The sequence below is a fragment of the Asparagus officinalis genome, chromosome 6, assembly GCF_001876935.1.
Source record: "Asparagus officinalis chromosome 6, Aspof.V1, whole genome shotgun sequence".
In the NCBI taxonomy this organism is placed as follows: Eukaryota; Viridiplantae; Streptophyta; class Magnoliopsida; order Asparagales; family Asparagaceae; genus Asparagus; species Asparagus officinalis.
In genome coordinates this window covers 72,234,424-72,260,006 of record NC_033799.1, presented here as the reverse complement: position 1 = coordinate 72,260,006, position 25,583 = coordinate 72,234,424, and the positions used below count along the sequence as shown (strand labels likewise).

The 25,583-nt window shown below is 36.9% G+C and overlaps 1 protein-coding gene across 4 annotated transcripts; it reads right to left on the bottom strand.

Moving 5' to 3' along the window:
* On the bottom strand, positions 1,222 to 23,383 carry LOC109846440 (serine/threonine-protein phosphatase BSL3-like). Of its 4 annotated transcripts, none has more exons than XM_020415673.1 (22): positions 23,309 to 23,383; positions 23,159 to 23,219; positions 22,784 to 22,862; positions 22,572 to 22,651; positions 22,388 to 22,482; positions 22,170 to 22,269; positions 19,043 to 19,112; positions 15,790 to 15,891; positions 15,631 to 15,712; positions 14,896 to 15,075; positions 12,011 to 12,076; positions 11,049 to 11,274; positions 10,627 to 10,870; positions 10,306 to 10,476; positions 5,692 to 5,930; positions 4,889 to 4,973; positions 4,688 to 4,786; positions 4,412 to 4,611; positions 4,240 to 4,315; positions 2,614 to 2,749; positions 2,398 to 2,537; positions 1,222 to 1,973 (listed from the first exon to the last, which is right to left on the bottom strand). In XM_020415673.1, the coding sequence occupies exons 3-22, from the start codon at positions 22,796 to 22,798 to the stop codon at positions 1,890 to 1,892; spliced, it is 2,490 nt and encodes an 829-aa protein (XP_020271262.1). In that variant the 5' UTR covers positions 22,799 to 22,862; positions 23,159 to 23,219; positions 23,309 to 23,383; the 3' UTR covers positions 1,222 to 1,889. The 4 variants fall into 4 exon arrangements, with proteins under 4 accessions (XP_020271262.1, XP_020271264.1, XP_020271263.1 ...); XM_020415675.1 differs by having other exon boundaries at positions 10,627 to 10,867; XM_020415674.1 differs by lacking the exons at positions 10,627 to 10,870; positions 11,049 to 11,274 and adding an exon at positions 11,363 to 11,606 and having other exon boundaries at positions 11,785 to 12,076.

Here is a 25,583-nt window from a genome sequence, read left to right as displayed (position 1 = left end):
ACATGCACACACATAGTGTTAGAACACACTAACACATGTTTAGTGTGTTGGTTAATAATAAAAATCCCCTATGTTAGCTATTAGAGTTTATAGATATTGAGTGAGTCTTAAAACATTTCATTTATACCCCTTAACAATTAGAATCTAAAAAAAACTCAAAAGACCAAAGTTATAGGTCTTTTCAACAGCTTTACAACAAATCTTAAATTACCTCATTCCGATATCGGATGAGAAAGTTACAGCTAAAATACTAAAAATAGAATTTCAGAATCTGTGAGTTTACAATGTAGTCGACCACTATGCCTTGTAGTCGACTACTAAGCATTTTTCTAACTTCACAGAGTCTGTTTAGACTCACTGTAGTCGACTACTATGACTTGTAGTCGACTACAGATGTAGTTTTTCTAGATTTTAGATTTTGAATAAGTGACTGTTTATAGCCGTTTTGTAGACGTTAATTGGGTTTAAAATTATTTTATTTCAGCTGTTATAAATAGGTTTAAACATTAGAAAACAAACACCAAGTTTTACACTTGTAAGATTCACATATTGTGCAAATTAACTCTCAAATTTCAGTTTTTCGATCTGTTTTTCCATAAAAGAGAGTTTCTGATATTGCATTTGTTCCTATCATTTTTAGAGCTTGTTTAAGCAATATTCAGAGAGTTAAAAGATTGATAAGCCACTGTTACACGTTCACATCCACATCAAGACTTATAGGATTGGAATTGTACATTGATTCAAGGAAGGTTCTCCTGTTACACGTTCACATCCACATCAAGACTTATAGGATTGGAATTGTACATTGATTCAAGGAAGGTTCTCTCAGGTTTGAGAGGGTTTAGGATTGGAATTGTACATTGATTCAAGGAAGGTTCTCTCAGGTTTGAGAGGGTTGATCTCTTGGTCTAGCAATTTTACTGTATGCAGCTGATGAATACAGTAAAATGCGCCTGTCCTACAACCGCAAAGTATATTACTATGTGAGCTCAGCAAATGTTAGCCTCTAAAAGTTGGGGACCGCCCCAAAAAAACCGCTGTACGCAAATTCCAATTGTGCTCAAATATCTGCAATGAAATGATCCAAAGGCTTCCGCCACAAGAAAAATAATACATGAAATACAAGGATAAAAAAGACAAAAAGAAAGGGGGTAAAAGAAAAGGGAAGAAGTCGGGGGTTAACACGCTCAAGCCCGTAACAGCAAGAACTACAAGATCAAGTATCGAGCAATTACGCACAACCCAGCATCTCCACATCTGCAAATCAACATTGAACCAAACCGAGTTGTTTTCCTCCTACACTCAAAACTTACATTATACATGACTGCACCACAAAAAAATTACAAGAAAAATGTGTTGCAGGTATGAATATCTATGATACAGGACATCATATAGGTCGTAAAGCTCAGATGCTATATTCACTCAACAGAGGAGAAACATGCGAAGTAACCACTCTCCAAAAGGGCGGGGGAAAGCCAAAACCGTAAAGAAAAGAATACCGAATACCTAAAAGGAGAAACCCGCAAATGGGTAACGGCAGAAGACACCATTATGCACAGGCCAACTTCTAAGGGAACTAATCAGGTAATTTCACAGACTGCATTCTATTCTACAATTGCATTTAAGAAGAAAAAACCGAACTCCCACCCGGGCCACCCCGAGCTGCTTCTTGCGACGGGAAGAGCTCCAGCCTGAAATAAATATATCTTCATCATGATTCTTCTTTCTGGAGCCTTGAAACCTTAGGGTCAAGACTATCTTCCCCCATCGTTGAGTATGATAACCCTTAGGCACTTTCAAGAGAAACGGCATCAAGAAACGGCCAGCTGGAGCCTCAAATCATGTGACATATAAATCAACATGATAATCATCCAAATAAGAAAAGGTTGCTATATCCAGGCTAGAGAACCACGATCATTTGCCACTTGAGGCCGACCTCTTGTTGGGGTTGGCGGTCTGTTGGCATTCAGCTCCTGACAGCAAAGGAAAATTACCATAAGAAAGTTGTTCTCTAATAAGTTGAGCATATATGCTTTGACTTAAAAAGTTCGCGTTTGTTTTTAGATAAACCCCTCAAATCATGTGCATTTGTGTATCTACCCCCCAAATCTAAATATTTGCAACACCACCCCCACATCATCAACTTTGGGAAAAGATACCCCAAAATCAACAAATCAACTGTGATAGGCTAATTTGTAACTGCAAATTTAAAATATTTATGTAATAGTCAAATTTTACTACCCATCCCAACAAAGTCGATGCTCTGCTGATTTGGGGAAGTTAACGATTTGGGGGGCGTTTTGAAATTACTGAGATTTGGCAGGTAGGTAGTACGCATGATTTAAGTGTTATATATACAAAAAAACCCTAAATTTTCTAAGCAAGCAAGAGAATCACCTGCATCCATGTGTCATCCATGTGACGCTCAGGTGATGTTTCAGGTGAACTAATGGCTGGTGGTAAAGGATGAATTAGTTTTGGAACAACAACAAGGTCTCTTCCCAAAACTAAAATAGCACCTGCATTATTTGCAGTACCTATATGCAAAGCCACAGAATAAGTGAAAAAGAACTGAAAGATCATCACCTGTTTCAAAAAATAAGATAAGCGTACCGCAATAATTAGTTGCAGAGAAGAGAGTTATTAGATGTCCTTGAGCAAACCGTTCAAACCCATCCATCACACATTCATGCGCACGTACTATCAACTGGAGGTCATTGTTATTGCAGAACTCCATGACTCGGTCAGGCTGCATTACAACAAACAAACTGAGGAGGCCATCCACTGATGTTCAAATAAAAAATGATAACATTGTATGAGATATTGAACAGTTGCCATAGGCACCATGAATAGCTCAGGAAATGCAGAAATAGCAGGAGCAGGGAAGGAAATATGAAAGTAGACAAGTGAATAGCTCAAAGTCACTGTAAGTTGATCAGACAATCTCAATCCATAGATGGTCTTGATCACAAACAATTTCTTGTCTGTTAAAAGAGTTCAATTGTGCAAGATAGATTACTAAAAAGTTGTCAGATGAGTACACACTACACAAGAAATAATTCCTCAAACCAGAATATTTGTTTTCTCATTCTGATGGATTAACAACCATATGAAGCAAGCTATTAGTCATCCTCATAAAAGAACAATTAATAAATGCTTTTACCTTATGAATCTTCGGGCAAGCTACAATAAACATCCATTGATGGCCCACATCTAGTAAACATCATGCATAGTCTAAGATAGTAGATCCTTACAAGCTGTAGAAGCATTTCAGATTTCAGCAATATAAGTCTTGGGCGTTTCTGGGCATAAGACATGACGTGGGGTGCCCAAGCGCCTAAGCAGCTCTAATCTTTTAAGGTGGAGAGCCAGATGAGAAGAAGAGAGGAGAAAGAGAAAGAAAGGAAGAAGAAAGAATGGATTTCTGTTTGTTTTAATTCTATGAACAATGTCACCTTCTAATAATGAACAACAGAGACTGCCATCCTTCCTCTGATTATGATGAAGTTGCAGACTTGCAGTTTGCATATTCCACACTTGTCGTTAATTCTAATCTCTTATAGATTCCACATTTGTCCACCTTTACCATGAACAATGTCACCTGATGCAATTTGATACCTCAGTCCCTTATCCCATTGCAACCAGCGCCCAGAATTCGCAGTCCAGCCCTTATCTCACATGTTTGTAACCTCTCTGTGCAAAATTATTTCAAGCCTTTGATCAAGAATGAGAGATGAAATCAAGCATCCAATCCAACAATGAAAATTTCCATTCAGACCCTTTAACTGGCCCATAAATGGGCTATACTATTCCTCTAGGCGTCATCAATTTTCTCCTCAAGACAGGTATGTGATAGTGGATCGAAGTGCCACAATAATCATTTTGATTGTGGCATAATTCCTAGAGTATTAGTCAGCTTCTTTATAAAATGAGTACATTGTATCAATCATAAGACAGAAAATGGAGGTTTTGGCATTATAGACTGTATACTGATTTCACTCCTTCACTTAATTGTTAAAACACAATCGGGCCTATATCTCACCCAAACTAAATTGGTGAATGTCTTCCCCATTGTTCTAAGCTCCCCTTGTGGTTTCCTACAATTTAACAAACATATCCATTCTATTGAATATACATGAAAAGTCTGATAAGAGGAAATACCAATAAATAAATAAATAAACATACACACAAATAGCATAACATAGAAGAGAAGGGAGAAAAAGGGGGAAAAGGACTGACCCCGAAGGTAACCAGGCCTGGTCCTCTCGCATTTGGTCTTAAACCTTCAACACTGTCATTCTCTGTTGGATCAGACCTGCACAAAGAAGAATAACAAAAGGATCCTGTGACTAATTAATCAGACAGAAGTACAGAATTGCCAGGAAGTGCTATAGTTACTAAATGTACTCACCATAATAGATCCATAAGAACAACTGAGCCTGCTTCCATCGTAATTGGGCGTTGTAGGTTCTCTATTTGCTCTATATGATTTATAGACCGACCAATACCTCCATGCATGCAAATGATTTTCTTTTCAATTAGTGCGGCCAAAGGAAGCCAATTAAATAGTCGATTTATACGATGCCAAGCCCAGATTCCATCTCGCTCTCCCTGTTCGTGAATGCAGAATATTAACAAGTTGCAGTGAATGGAAAAGGAACATAACCACAATGGACTAGTTATCTACCATTCGCTCTATGCATTCAATCCGGAAGCCGAATAAGGCATTGATATCTGCTGCCTCGTGGTTTCCGCGAATTAGATGTACATTATGAGGATATTCAACCTGATAAACAGAATATAAAGCAGTTAGTTTATTAGCACACTGCCTGACTAGGTGAGAAATTTATCGATATTTTGTGAAGAAGTATGCATGCATAAATAGTACCTTCAGTGCAAGAAGAAGAGAGATGGTTTCCAGACTGTGCTGACCCCGATCAACATAATCGCCTAAAAATAGATAGTCGATATAACTGAAATACAGAATCAATTCAGAATAGGATTAGCAAAGTACGAATAAGCAAGATACATTAATCGAGATACAAGAATGATCAACAACTCTTTAAGGGTCATATGTCAAGTCACTGATATTTTGTTCATGATGTTTTCAATGAATTTAGCATGAAAATCCTACTTTCCACACATGAAGTAGGAGTTGAATACAACTCCAAAGCTGAGGTTTCTGACAATCGTTAAAACTAAGAATTGCATGAAATAATAATAAGAAATAACTTCCCTCCTACATAAGTTATTTCTGGTTCCTATTTTTACAATTGTACCAATCAATGTAGAAAAAAGATCTTGCAAAACCATTGGCGTCAATCAAAATGCCTACAAAAAATGAATTACAGATGCTCCATACTAGCCAGAGTAAACTGTGCAATTCCTTTGCTTTTTCAAAAATGCAACAAGAATTCAAATACACACAAAAGATACTAAAAACTATAATATACGTGCAGACCATTTTTTTTGTGCCAAAGACACACATGTACACTAACCATAATAAACCAACAATAAAACCCTTCATAGAAGAGGATAGTAGATATTGTAAATAAATCCAAACTAAGATTAGAGCTATAAATTTTCAATAGTCATTCTGACAGGGCACAGTATGAGCAGTATTCGTACTTTCCAAGCATATGAAGAATAAATAAATTTAGACCTTTGAGTCATATTCCTTATAATACTTACGCTATGTCCCCAGCTGTTGAAGGAGCACCGTACTCATCAAATAAACGCATGAGATCCCCAAATTGACCGTGTAGATCACCAAATATTTTAACAGGAGCCCTGATTTGCAGGACACTTGGCTCAGTCGAAAATATTCTTTCAGCACTGTCACACAGATCTGCTAATTCGTTGCAATCCAAGAAGAATTGTCTGCGAACAGGGGGCTTCCAACCACGAGGCTTTAAAAGATGTGCAATAACCTAATGGACATTGATTACCAGAAGTATGATATGACCAGACCAAATTTACTAAAGAACAAAATATATATACACCATAAGTTAAAGATATAACAGCCATCTTCTTTTAATCAAACAAGCATCATTTCTCTTCATTTTTCATTGATATTATCAGGAAAAAGGTGAACCTCAGGTTAGCACTTAATGACTGCAGCGACTGTAGTTTACCTGATTAATAAGCGCTTATCAGTACCAAGTCAGCCTTGAAATTTTCCATACTAGATATGGGTGAAACACTATGTTAATATTTCAGCTTTATTTGTCTGTTGAATCCAATAGAATCAAACCTAATTCTCACCTAATCTAAAACCCATAAATATAAAGAGCTAATGTCCCAACAACTGCTCTAGTCTCGATCCTATCTGAAAGTCAAATAGTTTAAATTTCAACAAACAAAAAATAATCTGTTGACCATAACAGATATTATGTGCAAGAAGGTAACTTCCATCTCTTCAAGATAGCAGTATAATCTATAGATGAGTTCTAGCATATAGTATTTGTTACTAAATGATAGAAAGTGATTCCAAACTTAGGTAAGTTAACTTATGCACTCCTTAATATTGACACAAAGGCAGATTGTCCCTCAAATATGCATCACTCCCTTCTCAAAGAAAGACGATGCCAAATCATCCTTCTCGCACTCCTAGGAAGCAATGACAGTATTTCAATATATCAACTCATAGAATACAATCGATTCAGAAAAGGACATAATCAGTCAAGTGTGTATTTTTCATATAATATTTTAAACCTGAAGTTTGATTAATACTGGAAGTCTCGACTAAAAGAAAGCGGCCTTTTCCATATATATGCTGCAAATCATAGTAAATGCTATTTAACACCCCCCATCCCCCCACCCTCATTTGGGAAAAAAAGTTGAAATGACCATTCATTGTTAGCTCGTTGGGGAGTCCCCACCACGACGCGTTGCATCGATCTCACCCCAATGCAATGATAAGTAAGCAAGGGTGGTTTGCTAGGGCGTCCTCCGAAAGCGATGCATTATATCGATGTCACCCTGGTGTAATGACAAGTAAGGGTGTTCTAAGAATCTACAATCCTCTAATAGGGTACCCAATAGTATTAGGCATAGACTAGAACAGTCTAAGAGGGAAAATGGTAGGCGACTTTTATAAGAAAATAGAATTAGATGGAATACAGATACACTTATCGAAAAGATAACGGAATTAGTGGATGGCACAATTAGAAGAAAGATAAATATAATTTGTTTACAAGAAACTAAATGTATAGGTGAAAAATCTAGAGAAATAAAAAAAAACCGGATATAAACTTTGGTACACGGGAAAAGAGAAGAATAGGAATGGAGTGGGAGATAACATACTAAAAGAAATTGTAGATGTAAGAAGAGTTGAAGATAAAATAATACTAATAAAAGTTGTCTTAGGTGTAGAGGTTATTAATATTATTAGTACTTACGCACCACAAATAGGCTTGCCCGAGAGTACTAAAGAGAATTTTAGGATAGATTAGATGAATTAGTACAAAAAATCCCATTTGGAGAAAAATTACTTATAGGAGGGGATCTTAATGGGCATGCTGGTAAGGATAATAACGGATATGAGAGGATACATAGAGGTTTCGGGTATGAAAATAAGAACGATATGAGTAAATAAATTCTAGAGTTTGCAATATCGTATGATTCGATGATAGCAAATAGACTTTTTAAAAACAGGAATGAACACTTAATAATTTTTAAAAGTTGTTTTAATAATAGTCAAATAGACTTTTTTCTTACTAGAATGACGGATAGATTAATATGCAAGGATAGTAAAGTTACATCAGGAGAAAGTTTAAGTACACAACATAGATTTATGGTCTTAGACATATCTATTAAAAAGTGGAGTAGAAAAACTAACATGAACAAAAGACTAAGAACTAAATGATGAAATTTAAAAGGAGAATTTAATACATTTTAAAAATAAAATAACGAAAGAATATATATGAAACATAGATAATGAGACTAATATTATGTAGAATAGCATCTCTTCTTGTATTGGAAAAGTGGCTAAAGATATACTAGGAGAATCTAAAGGTTGTAAATTAGAAAATAAGGAGAGTTGATGGTTAAATGAGAGTGTGTAAAAGGTTATTAGAGAGAAGAAAACTTTATATAAAGAGTAGCAAAAGTGTAGGAGTAGGAAAAACTTAGAAAAATATAAACTAGTAAGGAAGAAAGCAAAAAAGAGTGGATAGTGGAAATAAATACAAGGCTTATGAAAATTTTTATAAGAAATTAGAATCTAAGGAGGGATAGAAAGATATATATAAGCTTGTTAAGATTAGTGAAAGGAAGAGTAGAGATTTGAGTAATATTAGGTATATTAAAAGTGAGGATCAAAGAGTTCTAGTGACCGACGGGGAAATAAAAGAGATGTAAAGGAATTACTTTTATCAATTGTTTAATGATAACCAAATAAGTGAGAAAAATAGAGATTTTAACCATATAGTGAATGATAGAAACTATAGATATAATCGTAAAATTAGGATTAACAAGGTTAAAGATGCTCTAAAGAAAATAAAAAGTGAACACGTCGTAGGACCAGACGATATCCCTATAAAAGTTTGGAAATGTCTTGGAGATATAGGCTTAAGCTGGTTAACTAAACTATTTCATAAGATTATCGAGACAAAAAAAATATCGAATGAGTGGAGGATTAGTATTTTGATACCGATAAATAAGAATAAAGGGGATATACAAAGTTGTTCAAATTATCGAGGTATAAAACTCATGAGCCATACTATGAAACTTTGGGAGAGGGTAATTGAGCAAGGATTAAGAAAAGAGACATATATCTAAAAATCAATTTGGTTTTATGCCTGGGAAGTCAACTATGGAACCTATACGTGTTTTGAGATAGTTGGAGAGATATAGAGAGAAGATAAAGGATTCACATATGTTTTTTATCGATCTAAAAAAACTTATGATAGAGTACCTAGAGAGGTAATGTGGTGGGTGTTAAAAAAGAAACATGTATCTAGTATATATATTGATGTGATTAAAGATATGTATGATAGAGTAACAACTAGAGTAAAAACTAATGAAGGAGAGACTAAACTATTTTCTATTACCATAGGTTTACCCTATGGGTCAGCTTTAAGTCCTTATCTTTTTGTATTAGTTATGGATCAACTTACTAAAGCACATTCAGAATAGAATTCCATGGTGTATGTTATTTGCTGGTGATATAGTATTAGTTGATGAAACTAGAAGAGGCATTATTTCAAAAGTAGAAGATGGTGACAAGCTCGAGTCTAAAGGTTTTAAAATTAGTAGAATAAAAACAGAATATATAGAATGCATTTTTAGTAAAAATAGAAAAGAAAGAGAGTCTATGGTATATATTGATGGTCAAGAAATACCTAAAACTAATTATTTTCGCTATTTAGAATTTATCATTAGGCATGATAGTGAGATAAGAGGATGATATTGTGCATCGAATCAAATCGGATGGTTGAAATGGATGAGTGTTTCGGGAGTCTTATGTGATAGTAGAATACCAATGAAATTAAAGAAAAAATTCTATAGGACGGTTATAAAACTAACTATACTTTATGGGTCAGAATGTTAGGCATTAAAACATAACATGTTAAAAAAATGAGTGTAGCAGAAATGAGAATGTTGCGATGATTTTGTGGATATACATTAAAAGATAGAATAAGAAATGAGTGCATTTGTAGTAAATTAGAGATTGCGCCTATTGAGGATAAAATGAGAGAGAATAGATTAAGATGATTTGGTCATGTACAAAGGAGACCTTAGTGCACTGATTAGGAAAATTAATTATATTAAAGTAAATGAGGCTAGAAGATCTAGAGGTCGACCTAGAATGACTTGATCAGAAGCAATTAAGAAGGATATGAATAAGACTAACGTCACGGAGGAAATGACCCGTAACAGAGTGAAATTGAAAAATAGGATTCATGTAGCCGATCCTAAACATTTGGTACAAAGGCTTGGTTATTGTTGTTGTTGTACCATTCATTTTTAGCCCTCAGCCTAACTTAAAGGGAATAAAATTCAATTTTCTGTTAAAATGATTGCCTTTTTCGTACGACCAGTTTACCCTTAGTTAAATTAATTTAGAAAAAGAAAAGAAAAGAAAAGAAGTGCTGAGCCAAAACTTTCTATTTGTAGGATTCTCGGTGCAATTCAGATCAAACAAAGCATCTGTTCTGGATATGAATAGAGAGGACCCATTAATGTCGGGGTGTGTACCTCTGTTTAAAGAAAAATTCAATTCCTAAAGACCAAAGCTTATCCTTCCACACAAGTGTGACCTTCAAAATCTCATTTCCTAAAAATAGAGAATAGATAACCAACCTTTTTAGGCACACTATTGATGGACATTTGCCTATCCAATAATTTCCTAGCTGCAGTTGCACTCTCAGGAGTACCATAACTCACTCTCCTGCCTTCATTCTCAAACTGGTCAATGGAGAGTTGACGGACCATACCTCCCAAAGCACCCCCTGCCTCTGCAGCCACAACTATCTGCATAAACCATTGGTGATCCATTAAATATTTGTGTAAGCCATTTTAAGGATGAGAACTGGTATGTAAACTTACAACGATAAAAGGATAAACTCAAATCCTCTTCATTATAAAACAGGATCTAAAAAGGTGTAAAACCAGTCCACTGACCGCTCTATGATGTAGCCGGACCCCAGGTGGCATGATACTATTCGACAATGAAGACTCTGGCACTTTAGTTAGTGGTGGGGTCTGTTTCCCACTAGGACTAGCCTCTGCACTGCCATCTCGATCGGGCAATTGTCCAGATTCACCATTCTCTTGTCGGGCCTTAGCAGCAGCTAAAGCAGCACTTATTGCTTCAGCTTCTGCTGCTGAAGCTTCTACCAGGTATTCAACACCTTTACTCAATCTCCTGCATAAAGATGCATCCTAAGTTCCATGTTTGTACATATTTCAATAACTATCACCAAGTAATTAGGTAAGAAAGAACTGGGAACCAAATCGGAAATTTATTCTTCTTAAATCAAAGGCCAGAATTTTAAAAAAATTGACATCTTGAACATCATAATATCATCAAAATGGAATACTACCTTGGTCCCTGAATCATAGCATTTTCACTACTTATATCAGTATACATATCCCCATTGACAGGAGGAGCAACTGGTGTTCCAAGCACAACTGAACCATCAGGAAGCACAACTGAACCATCAGCAACTGCTTCAGCTCCTTGCCTAGTTCGTTCATCAGTGGTGGTGTATCGTCCAGGTGACTTTCCAGGTTCTATGTTGGACGCTGCTGCAGCCGCGGCAGCGTGATTTGCCGCACTTGTTGTTTCAGCAGGATAAACTCAAATCCTCTTCATTATAAAACAGGATCTAAAAAGGTGTAAAACCAGTCCACTGACCGCTCTATGATGTAGCCGGACCCCAGGTGGCATGATACTATTCGACAATGAAGACTCTGGCACTTTAGTTAGTGGTGGGGTCTGTTTCCCACTAGGACTAGCCTCTGCACTGCCATCTCGATCGGGCAATTGTCCAGATTCACCATTCTCTTGTCGGGCCTTAGCAGCAGCTAAAGCAGCACTTATTGCTTCAGCTTCTGCTGCTGAAGCTTCTACCAGGTATTCAACACCTTTACTCAATCTCCTGCATAAAGATGCATCCTAAGTTCCATGTTTGTACATATTTCAATAACTATCACCAAGTAATTAGGTAAGAAAGAACTGGGAACCAAATCGGAAATTTATTCTTCTTAAATCAAAGGCCAGAATTTTAAAAAAATTGACATCTTGAACATCATAATATCATCAAAATGGAATACTACCTTGGTCCCTGAATCATAGCATTTTCACTACTTATATCAGTATACATATCCCCATTGACAGGAGGAGCAACTGGTGTTCCAAGCACAACTGAACCATCAGGAAGCACAACTGAACCATCAGCAACTGCTTCAGCTCCTTGCCTAGTTCGTTCATCAGTGGTGGTGTATCGTCCAGGTGACTTTCCAGGTTCTATGTTGGACGCTGCTGCAGCCGCGGCAGCGTGATTTGCCGCACTTGTTGTTTCAGCAGCAGCCAGATCCTCTGCAACAAGTAGATCGCCGAGAAGCACACCTGTAAAGGAAATAATAGAGATAAATAGAAAACTATTGGATTCCGAATATGTCCTTTATATTCGCCTGACTAAGTATCAGAAGAGATGTCTGTGATAGAATCAGCATGCAAGTAGCAACTAACATTCAAGTTCAACATCTGATAACTCACAGTCACCATTATCATATTTAAATGCATATGAAGAGAAACTTAAAATATTTAGGCCCTCTAACCTAAAACCAATTCATCGAAGATGAATGTATCTTTTAAGAACACCAGACAGAGTTGGATCACTGGATATACAGGTCAAATTGGACCATCTGATCTTGGACCTTATATCTATACTAGTTCATGCAGAGCATTCTTCATTGAGAAAGTCCCATAGGCATCATGATGGATGATTAATTGATTACAAAAGGAGGGGGCTGTAGATAGAGCTTGGGAAAGAAACTCCCTTGAGAGAACACCTCAATTGGAAACTTATTGTTAATTGGCGCTGTTATAGCACATGTGGATCACGAAAAACCCTCCACAATCAAGCAGTTGCTGCATGCATTGCTGACTCATCTTTGACTAATAGCCTGCATTAAGGCGGTTATGCATTTTTAATTCAAAAATCCCCCCATCTAGGAGATTTGATGTTACAACCTAGTAACCTACAACAAGATAAAGAAAGTGTTGCACCTCATAAGCTAACCTCATTTTGTTAGCATTCTTTGATTAGATGTTCCATCATGAACTTTACTAGTTTCTCTCACCAATTGGTATTAGGTAATCTGTGTAACACTTTAAATTGAAAATCCACATCTAACGCAAGAATATGATAAGGATGTGAAAAACAGTACCCTATCTATTCTTGAAGACTTCAAGTATGCTGCATTTGAATGTGTCAGGTCCATGGAAATGCAAACTATGTTAATATTTTAAGAAAACTTCAAAATGTTGCATAATTAAAAACATCAAAAGGTTGCATATTTATGCCTCCAAAAATGCTGAACAATTCTAAAGTTCTATTTTATACTTAACACACATAGATTTGAATAGCATGTGCTATCACATAATTCTGCGGTACAGGCTGACACCATCTTTAACTTCCACTGCTTAGAATCCATCTAGCAGAACGTTATTGCATCTATTGCACGATACAAATTAAACATGTGTCCCCAAAAACTATATGAAGCACCTTCTGCCCCGCAACCTCCCCCGACACACACACAAAAAGAACATTTGGAATATCTAAATATGCTTCATTTCCACACTGTTTCAAGCAAATACAGATAACAATCATCAATACTTCTGCTGTTTAGTATACGCTCCTTTAAATCTCTGCTTAGAAGGAGAGAAATGCTCATATTATGGTCCACTTCATTTAATATCCGCCCACATAAATCTAATATATAATGGTTGTGTATATTACTACTATAGAATGAAAACAATCACATAATTAAAATTTAACTTCTTGTAGTAATAAATCAATTATTTAGCATACTCTTACTCGCACTATAAGTATCAATTCTTATGAGCTTATGTAGAACTTCCTAGTATTTCTTAAAATTCATTTTAAGCATGGATATTCTGGGATATTCTGGCAGATCCACATATTCGGATACAAATACTAATATTTACGTATATGTTAGATATATGTTAGATATCAAATAGGATTCACAGTGGAAAATATTTGAGAATTAGGATTCGAATATCAGGATATCCCCCCTTTGACACCCTTACATCTCCCCTCCAAAAAAACAAGAACTCAAATGAAAAAATTTACTCCACACAGATTCACCCTGAAAAGGAAAAGAATTCTGAAGAAATTGTCACATTTCATGGGGCCATATTCAAATTTCAATGTGCATATGAAATAAGTATCAGTGATGAAAAGGTTGCTGCTCAGATAGCGGGCCTGCAGCAGCCGAGATGATAACAGATTAAAGAGATGTCTTACAGCACCCAACACTCGACAGAAATCATAATACAAATTAACTAGTTTATGTTCCCAGGTTCACGAAATTACGTCAGAACATCTAGCCAGCTCAATAAGGAGAAATGTGAGTGTTCCCAACTTCACATCAATGTTTTAAAAAGCCTCCGCCTATTCCGCCTAGGCGGTACCTAAGCCGTTCGCCTAGCGCCTAGCTCCTAGGCAGCACCTAGGCTACTCACCTAGGTTTTGGAGGCGCCTAGGAGAGCATGGTTTGCTTACGTGAATTACACCCTTTAGACCTTGATCGTGATTACATCCGTTGTAGCCTCCAATCTCCTTCAACCTCCTCTAGTCTCCAACTATGAACACATCCTGTACCTCCTCGGACCTTCAGCAAAACCTCTTTCACCACCATTAAATGAAGAAAGAAATCCACCTAGAAGCCAATCCGGCGCCTAATCTGTCTATAGCATTGGCATTTACTATCAACTATTGTAATTAAAAAATTAAAAAAAAAGGAAAACGCCTAGGCCCCGTCTAGATTCCTGCCTAGGCACCTAGGCTTTAGGCGTCGAGTCCAACCCTTAGGCCGTTTCGCGTTTTCTGTAACCTTGCTTCACATTAAGATGTGCAAAGTTGATGTCAGCGGTCTTACAAGGTTACGGATGCCAGATCAGGCCCGGATTGAAGGGCGAACACAAAGATAGTAGTAAACATGTTATTTATCAGATATTAAATCAGTACTTGAAAATAAATAAAGATGGAAAAAAAGAAAAAACAGTGGTAGCACGATCATTTTGAAACTTCAAACACAGGTAAGTCTGAAAAGATTTGATTCAGAGAGTTCATTTTTACTACACATAGATCTACATGCATCTCCGTTGAATTTGTAGAGAAATAAGATTCTAACTCTTACCACCACGTAGCCCTCCATAAATGAAAATCAAGTCACCAACTGCAGCTGCTGCATGTCTACACCGTCGTGTCAGTTCGACAGAAGCATCACCACCAGCTGCATCAGCGCTGTATCTTCCTGTCCTGGGACTAGTAACCACTGATTTTGTGTCACACCAAACTCCAGCAGCAGTATCCAGTACTAACAAGGAAAATTTAAAAGGAAAGTTATTCTTCTTGCATATACATGAATAGGCACTCAATCAGATATTGTACTATTTCATGCATATTAACTATTTCTATCAATTTTCTTAATTTTGACAAAAAGAGTGAAACTGATGAAGCAACACAACTCCCCGGGGCGGGAAGTGTGTCGCTATCTCAAGCCACTATTTTTCTTATAGATGTTTTTTTAGAAAGCAATGTGTAGTTGATCCTGCATTCCATCATAAGGCAGGTGGAAAAGGTTCCAAACAGTTTCTAATAGATCAGAGAAAAAAACTTCTCACTATCCATTTCAAATTTCCATGTTGCTAGACCGCTCTTTAAGAGCCAGAAAGAAATAATTGATATCTCAGATTCCCAGTTAAACTGAATTTCAATTTTAACGGTAATTATGGCCCACACTATGTCAGATAGCAGGTAAAATCAAATATCCTCTTCCTAATAATCAACTGTTATGTGAAAGCTTATGGTCCCTAAGAACCGTCAACATAGGCATCAGAACATAGGAGAAGCATCAGAACATAAATGCAACCTGCAATGCTCGATGAATCTTCTACCATGCGGCCACCACCAAGAGCCCCTCCAGATACATGAAGGCGTGCATTTACAAAAACCTGAAGCGACTAATTATCTGAATATCATGCACTCAAGTAAGCAGGAAGAAAAGAAAGAAGTTCAGTATTTGTCTCACAGCAGCATGTTGGTATCTAGGAGATGGAGAGACACCAGGAGCAATAGCCCACTCCCAACGACCATCTCTGTGTTTAGCAAGACCATAGGCACTTGCCAGTGGCTACATAAAAAACAGAAAATATCATGTGAATCAGTAAAATGAATTTTATTAGAATTAAAGGGGACTATCAGTAAAATGAATTTTATTAAAATTAAATGGGACTATCTTCATGAAAATATTATACAGGTGAAAATTTGACTGCATACAACACCATTGCCCAAGATATTAGCTCAACAACTTATTTAAGGGGATATTTTGTTTGCTGCAAAAATAAATTACAAAAAAAATGTTGCATGCAACATTTGTTGCAGGGAATTAAGTTCAAATTCGATGTTTGGATATCTACAATTATATAGTAGGAATGTATTTCCAAATCCAAGTTTGGTGTTTGGCTGAAAAACAAATAGGAAAAAGTTTCAAAATTTTAGTCATGCAAGGAAACTTGATAGATGGTTTTCCTACTTGGATTTAAAAGGATTTTTTTTGATGAGATGGAATTCTTTTCATTTTTAACTTTCTTTTCTGAAGCCTCCATCTTTTCCTCTCACCAAATTCACCATAGTATTTATTGCAAGTTGGTTCTACAAAATGCAAGTCTATTTACCTTTCCTAAATACAAAGTTGTAAGCCAAACAATGTAATTACAAATCCAGTTGCTCTATTTACATTGACAACTCCATTTCCATCCAACCAAACAGTCCCTAAGACAAGATACCATATATCATGTACATTTCATAAAGTAGATAAGAAGCAAGGAAATGTATACATCTGTATAATATGTATATGTAGTTCAGGTAACCAATTTCGATAATCTGCATTGCAGGTACTGTTGCATAGCTTGTCTAAATTAGCTTGTAAAATTAGTTAATTTAAAGATTTTTCTTTCAGACAACCAACCCCAAACTTAAGCCCTATTTCACATTATCACCCTTAATTACCAGAGTTCCAGAAAACCGCCCCTATTTACCATTTTGTTAACATAAAACAACCCATGTACTATTCTATCCATTTTTTCATCCAAAAAGTATAATTTGACAGTTTTCCCCTCGCAAGTGTGGCATGCGTGCTGTGGGCCAACATGAAAGCAAAAACCTTGTGATTTAAACCTTTACACTTGATTGTGTTGATTAGGGAACAGTTTTTTTGGTTGTTCAATTATGATATCGTGAATCCCTTGGCTGTAACTTATATGGAATATTTAGTCTTTTTTTGAGATAATGTAGTAACAATCACTATATTGAACTGGATGATACTTTCTGGTCTTGTAATAATGTAATCTTTGATCTTGTGGTTACTCCAATGTTGGCTGAAATTTTTTACAGATACGGTTACTCGAATATGTTGGCAACTCAGAAGCAAGTATTTAATCACAAGTAAATCTGAAATGATGCAAAAAAATTCATCGATGTAAGGAAACTACAATAATTGCTCACATAGCTTAAGACCAATTACATTACTATTGTTATAAAAAAAAGCAAGCTTACACTGTAGTCCTTCACTGGAGACTTAACAAAGGCCAAAAAACTACAAAATCTAAATAAAAAAACTTATTCTCACGCACCAACAATTTTCAACTCAGTGGTATAATAAGTATTTCATTAATGTTAACAGAAAAATTGAATCGAAATGTACATGGGTGATTATATGTTGACGAAATGGTAGTTAGGGGTGGTTCCCTGGAGGGTAAAAAACCCAATTTTAGTTTAGTGTATAGAGTTGACAATAGTATATTCACACATGCATACAGATAGTCAAATAAATAACACACATTTCAAATGCCTCTTAAGAACTGCATCATCAAATACCTTTTTCATGTCCTGTCTTGGTAACTACACTCGAGGGCCTTAAGGTGTCTGGTACAGCAAATTTTACATGACAACAGAGGACAGTTTATACACGAGTTGTCTACATGAAGAGGAACACTAGTTGTTACCTATTAAGTGGCACAGTTAAAGAAAAGCAAGAAATCAGTCAGGATGATTTAACGTCCATATGCTTTCTATCTTTTTCCATTTTTTTCTATGTAAGTGATACCAAACATGAGACACATCAAAATTATGCTGCATGGGTGTCTAAGCGTCATTGTGTCAGCATTTCCAACATGGCGATTTCCAAAAGCAGAGTGTCATGTTCGCACTATACAGTGTAAAACCAAAAACAATCCTAGTAGAATATCATCTTCCATTGTCTGGAGTTCCTTATAGCAAAGAATTGTAAAAGCCCAATTACATAAGATCCTTGAACCCCCAGCTTCAATAACGTTTCTTTGACCAATGCAAATTAAAATATTTATTATAACAATTTCTTAATTTCTTAGACCTCGATCAACCAATATTTCTTTTAAATTTCCTTTTCTTGTCTTTCCATTTTGCCTTTGTTCTTTTTCTAACACATTTCTCTTCCTTCTACAAACCAGTTTCTTTTCCAGCTTTTTTTTTCCTTCCAGTGTCAGTTGACTGATGTCTTACTTATTTTGCGTTTTTTATCATTTGACTATCGAATTATAATTTAACTATATATTAGGAACATATAATAGCCCTCTAGTTTTAAAGGCAACATTCTATGCTGGTAATTTCCTCTACCAAAAAGGCAGGCTGAAGAAGAAAGCTGACATCAAACAGTCACTTACAAAAAATCTAGTCATATAGCAGAGATCATGCTCCATGACCAACTGACCATATTCATTATGATAAACCTTAGCTCTTTTTGATAGGAAAGTAGGTGGTGTAATAATGATGGGGTGATATGTCAAATAGAATGTACTGGAACTACCTGTGTTTTCTAGTTAGATTATTGTGCATTAATTTCCTATAAATGTAAGAAACATACATTATGATGCAACTAGATATAAATTCTATTTCATATACACAAATGTACAAAAATACAAATTATGAACACACCTCCAAATTTGTAACATAGTATATGCATTTATTCAAAGAACATGAGTACTTTACCTACAAAACAAGTATGTATAATAACTGAAGAACAAATTTGTGTACATTAAAGAACAATATACCAAAGAAGATTCTGTAACCCAAGTATTACAACATTATATTGGAAGTAACCATGCATTTCATCTGAGTATGACCAATGGTCTGGTGTAGCATGCTGTCTAATCATTATGAAAGATGCGGCATATCTTTTCCTCTCTAGAAATAGAAAGCACATCACGTTTAAGATTATTAGTACTCAAACAACAACTTGCACATACCACGCTGTTTGCATCTCTCCCTCCACAAAGCAAAAGAAGACCATCAGAACGTGCACTTGCTGTTGCATACCTGTTTAAGAACAAGAAGTTTAATATTGGCTTATGTTTATGGTAAACGACACACAAAGGGAAAAAAACAAAGAAAGAAATGAATGAGACCCTCAAAAATAATGTTTAAAAAGAAAAGCCCACTATTATCAGAGTTGTAATACACTTGTGGCACAAAATGGAGTATGCGACCTTGGATGAAAATCAATATAAAGAGAGGTATGCTTAGTTGGGAGAGGTTTCCATATTGGCGGTACAATTGTGACCTCTGTTAGGCCATTTTTTGACAATTATTCACATATTACACATGTGTACTTAGATAATACATTGAGATCTAAACATATACAAATAAGGATCGATAAAAAATAGTAGCTTCAAGGTTAAATATCTATAAAGCCCAAGTCTGGTTCCTATTTAAAAAATTAAAAGCTCCTTAAACAAAAAACAACATAGTGATAAATCTAATTAAACTAAGTAATCACTGTGCTTTCCCCCTAATAAAAAAGATTGGAAATCCCATATTAACAAAACCCATTAACAAGAAGCACATTAATCCTCCATTCATAAGGTGCATATTTGTTTTCTGAATGAAAAAATGAATGCTGCTGTTTCATACTAAATCTTTTTGATTCACAATCCAGATCATACAAAGACTTGCCAATCCAAATAGGACATTAAACTGGACCCCACTTGAACGTAAATATTATGATCCAATTAAGTGAAATCATGTGGAAGAAAATGAGATGGAATGGAGCTACTGCCTTTGCTGGTGAAGAGCATAACTTAATTTTCCAGCTTGGGCATCAAGGTGGTTAAGATATGATCTCTTGACAGAGAACTTTCTTTGAGCTCACACTCAATTCATTTGGGTTGTGTAAGCACATGGAAAGAGAAGTAGACTAATAGTAGAGTTCTAAACTAAATAGATGAACCCATTCTTTCTTTTGATCCGTTCCATTCAACCTTCTAATGTATGTATTGTACAACTCTGAAGTTAGGATCTGTAATGTCAGTAAGTGTGATCAACTTAAAAGTTTTATTGTCAGAACTCTCATTAAATTCTAATAAAATTGAAGAGGCGTATTGAAGTTAAATTTTGCGAGGAATCTTGAAAAGTATCAATTAACTGCAGAACCTGAATAAAGTAATGACTATAAATTGCCTTGTTCAATGTTTAGTGGTTCTTCGCCCTTTTAGCCTTTGTTCTGTCCACGATCCATTTGCTCACATGAAATTAATAGAACCTTTTATGCAGATTTGAAATTCATAGAAATACAAACTTGATTTACATCCTTTGATAGGACATGCTGAGATGATAAAACTGCTAAAATCATCGTTGAAATTTGTGAGTTGTAAACTACGTAGCTATAAATCTGGTTATTGCTAATACCCAAGGTGAAGCTACCACTCCTGGCAACTCCAGCAAATTCCTTTTTGCCATTTTTTAAACCAGAAAGTGGTAAATTCAAATTTACCGCAGACCTGGAAGACACATATATATAAGAGTCAATACTAACCAAAGTGATGGGTTTGGACCAAGTCTAGGAATTGAAGTTCACGCTAACCGGACAGGCCTTTACTAGTTAATGGTATCTGATTCCATTTCTATCATCTACAAAGGCAGTATGAACAAACACCCTTGTACTAAAGGTCTTATCAGTAAGAATTGCCCATGTCTTTGGATCAAATGAAAAAATCTCCAATATTATCCTATGGAATTTTGCTTCTGACTGCTTTCTCATGGTCTTGTATGATGACAGTTTCACGTGACCAAACTTGATGGAGTCTTTTTTTTAACTTATCTTTAAACAACGCTAGATATCAAAACCAAATTTGTCAAGTTGATAAAATGACACACATTAATATATGGAACTTGCATGATTGTAACTTATTGGAATTTGTTGTATCAGCTATGAAAAATTAGAGTATAAGCAATGTGGACATGCAGGCTTGTTCAAAATATTATTCCATTATTTGATAGAAATAAAGAAGGAATCTTATGATTCAGGATCCAAGTTATCGTAACCAGAATCACTATAACTTTCTGATCTTGACAGCATTCATAGAATTAACCTCACTGATAGACATGATATCGGAAAAATCAGTGGGCCAGGATATGAATTACGACTCAGGATTATGGAAATTGACCATGGCTTACCATTTTGGATGTTACGCTGGGTGGTAATTTTGGAGGGAACAGTATATTGTCTGTTGACAGATTAGATTGATTTATTAAGTTAGCATAATTAATTAACACCTCCAACCTTAATGCCGTGTGAAAGTACAAATACTGGCACGCATGTAAGAGGAGTGCTAATATTGCTTTTCACATTGTTCATATGAAAACTATAAATTGAGCATTGGGCTGATAAACTAGCAAGATCATAGGGCCAGGTGAAAGTAAAGGGTGGAAAGTCAAAGGCCAGGTGGAGTGAAGGGTGACAAGTTAAATATAATATGCGTGCATTGGGAAGAAAGAAGAAGGGGGTGGGGGTGTGCACGCACGTGTATGCGTGTGTGTGTTTCTTCTATTTTTTGAACCAGGTTATCTATCTATTCAAGGGAAGTGCGGCAAGTTAAATACAATGTGTATGTTTTTTTTTTCGGTTTGGCGGGGGGGGGGGGGGGGGGCATGTATGCATGTGTGCATTTCCGTTTACGTTTAGAAGCAGGTTATCTTTCTATCCAAGGCCTTTGACATGGTCCATGTCTGGTGGAACATCAGATATTGGCATGCAATCCCTAAGCTTGACCTTTGTGTAAAGTGGCCATGTTTCGGATGGAAGATTAGGTTCAAACTATGAGATGATATCATAAGACCCTCAGATAAGAATCCTCGTATTGTTACAGGCTATCTCACTCATGTAAACAAATATATATATAATGAAAAAAATCTTATCCTGGGAGAGAGAATATAATAATTTTTTATCAATCAGACAACATAATTATCTACAGAACAGGTTGACAAAGAAATACTGTAACTCTATAAAAGACTAAACAACATAGGTTAGGCAGCTAACTGGCATTGTTGGACACACATGTTAATGGACAGAGAACGAAACTAGCCAAGAACACTCACATGCATGGAGGAGGGCCTTCACCTTCAGGTTCCAACTTTCTCCACTCATATGGCTTCGCAGCAGTATCTAGAGCCCAGACATCAGCTAAAGGCCGCTTCCCTAAAAGTAAAATTCAATCTTACATTGTTAAAAACATATCAAGGAAAGCTAACATGTAAGTAATGATTGTTATGTATGTGGTGATGCACATTCATTTGTGGAGACACAGTAACTGTACCATCATTTCCACCAATCGTTAATAGAAATCTCTGACCCACTAAAGCCATCACATGACCATATCGAGGTCCAGGACCAGGTCCTTGAACAACCACCCTTCAGTCATGAATTCAGTAACTCAGCTTTAATAGGTGAAAACTTTAACATACTTAGAACTCACAAAATCACAAAGATGTAACCAAAACCTGTGCCATCGCGGTTTCTGCTGAGTTAAGTCTAGAACATGGAGGTCCTCCGCAGACAATCCAGCTGGTCCAATTCCACCCTAAATTGCACAGAGGTAAAGAGCAACAATTATGCAATGCCATCGTGGTCTTTCAGAAAGTACCTATAGGACTAGGTATCCTATATAACCGAACACATTACTAGAAGGCCAACTAATAATTCCGTAAAGTACCTGAATTACTACCATCGTTCCCACAGCTGTAGCAACATGAGCAGCTCTCGGTGAAGGAGGCTCTCCAAGAGGAGTGAGCCTGAAATCATCATGCAAGAACAAAATCTTTACTTGCTAGTTGCTACCAGTACATTCTATCACCAGTTAATAAAAAGTAATAAGATTATAGTTAACAGGGCAAAGAGGACTAGAGGAAGGCTTTAAAGAACTTGGTTTGCAGCAATTATATATTTTAACTTAATGGAGGAGATTGACCCCTATAATAAAACTGAATGGAACTGAATGGAAGGATAACATTACTATAGCTGTCAATAAAAAAATTTGGGACAGAGGCTTCGTCATTGTTGTCGCTTGTAGTAAGATTAAAGAGCTTACCTCGACCACTTGTTCGATAGCACATCATAACAATGAACATCAGCCGTAGCTCCGGCTAGACCTGCAAAGTTCCCAACTTTCTTGCTTCAATTCAAATATCTAGGGTTTCCATCATCACATCAAAAGGCCATTAGTGTTTCAATAACTCACGGATGCCAGCACTCCAGCCGGCGAAGGCCGGAGCAGCGGCCGCATTATTCCCTCAAGAGCAGTGGCCCCACCGAATGCACAGCGGTGGCCCAACGTTACCCCGGCTTCCCTCCTCTCTACATCACGCACCCGCCTGTCCAGCGCTTGTGCCCGCACCTCGACCCCTCGAAAACGTCCTCCTTCTTTCTCGATCACCGCCGCTCTCACACGAGCTACGCTCCGGCGCCGGACGCGGCCCAGAGGAGAAGCGCGGTCGGCGGCCGGCTGCGCCTGCGGGCCATCCTGCCCACCTGCCCGGCCGGGTCTCCGCGGCGGGATCGCCGTGGTGCCGTTTTTGTTGCTGCTCGGCGGAGGCCCGCGCGGGTAGGCCAGGGAGTGGGATACGGATTCGCCGAAGACATCGGAGGCAGGTCGACGTCATGGATGCAAGAGCATCGGAGCCGAAGACCTAGGGTTGCTTCAGCTCTGCTCCGGCGCTCCGCCGGTCAACATAAGGCCGACAGTCACCGCCGCTCCGACCCCGCGTGCTGACGTGTCGCGCATCGGAAGGCAAATCGATGGAAATTGCATGGCATTGACTCAAATATGAGAGAATTCTCGAAATTTTTTCTTCTTTTTTTTCCCCCCCTTTCTCTCTCCCCCCCCATTTTTTTTATTTCGTCCTCTCTCTCGACGAAGAAAGGAGGAGGCAAAGGAAATCGGGGGGCGGCGGGGGGGGAGAAAACGATAACCGCGCGTCCTGCCTGTTTGCCTGAACTAGGGCGACATGCGGATCTAACGCTTCCGCTTGATCTTTTCGCTGGGATTGTCAGCAGACAGTGTAGGGGCCCGAAATGCAATGGAGTTGCTCATGAAAGACTCGCAGGTAAGATCTTTGTTTGAACAAATTTTCACCGTAGATCCAAACTAATTTTTTATTACTAAAATCGACCGATTTTTTTTAATTATCAAAATCAACCCGTTTTATACCACGTAGGCATAATCCAGTTTCCTAATTAGTCGGGGTTGCCAACCTCGACTGTTTAGGAGTTGTTAAACCGGGTTTTAAGGCTTCTAATCGGGGTTTAACAACTCCTAAACAGTCGGGTTGACAACCCCGACTAATTAGGAAACTGGATTAAACCTACGTGGCATAAAACGGGTCGATTTTGATAATTAAAAAAAAATCGGTCGATTTTGGTAATTAAAATTCCGTTTGGGTGTACAATGAAAATTTATTCTCTTTGTTTCTTGAAAATTTTATTTCTAAGTCCCTGATAGTTTGATGTATTCTTTTCATCGCCTTCTGTACTCTTTAATATTTTGGAGGGCTTTTATTTAAAACATTGGTCCTCGAACAAGCAGAGATTTAAAACTTACAAGTGATAAAATAAACTAAAAGAAATAAAAGATATATTACATATAATTTCAGCTAACAGGAGTTTGGTGTCTCTTTAAATTTTCCAATCGTTATGTGGCTGAAATAGCACACATTCAGAATACTACAGTCTAATTCATCAGTATTATAAAAAATATATTATCGTCTGAAAATGAAATTAATGGAGCTCAAATGATTCAATGGAGTCCATGAAGGATATGTGTTGTAGATGGTTAAAATATGCTCTACTTTGGATCAATGCGCAGTCTAGTCTGAATGAATGCTCATAGGCTATACACTTCATGTGCGTCTAAGCACAAGCCTATGAGAAAACTTACCTAAATAATAGCGAAGTTCGTTAGAACGATCTTCGCCTAAAATTGCTCAATGATCTTCACCCAAAGCTGCTAAGCGAGCTTTGCCCAAAGCTGTTCAACGAGCTTCGCCTTCAACTGTTATAGGCGAACCTCGCCATTGATCGTTTCAAGAGTTGTTTTTATGAAAATGATTATCCTCATTATCTCCTAAATTAATGGTCACTTAATCCACATTTAATGGTCACTAACTCTCTTTCTCTTAGCCTATAAGAGGAGATGAGATCATTCATTTTTGGGCACCTGGCACTTGGCAATTTTACACATTTGGTATCCGCACTCTGCATCTTCAAAAGAGTTTCGACAATTGTCAACTAGCAGAAGACTCAACGTTTTTGTCGAACCGTATACATAGTACAAGAACGACTTTATCGACACATGGAAAAGAACCCGGTTAATATAAATTTTTCTAATTTTTATAATTTTTTTGAATTATAATTTGTATTAATTATAATTTAAAGACCCAAAATATGATGGCAACTTTGCTGAGGACTTCCTTATAACTGACGAGAAGATTGTGTCCCAGTCTAATACTAAGGCCTTA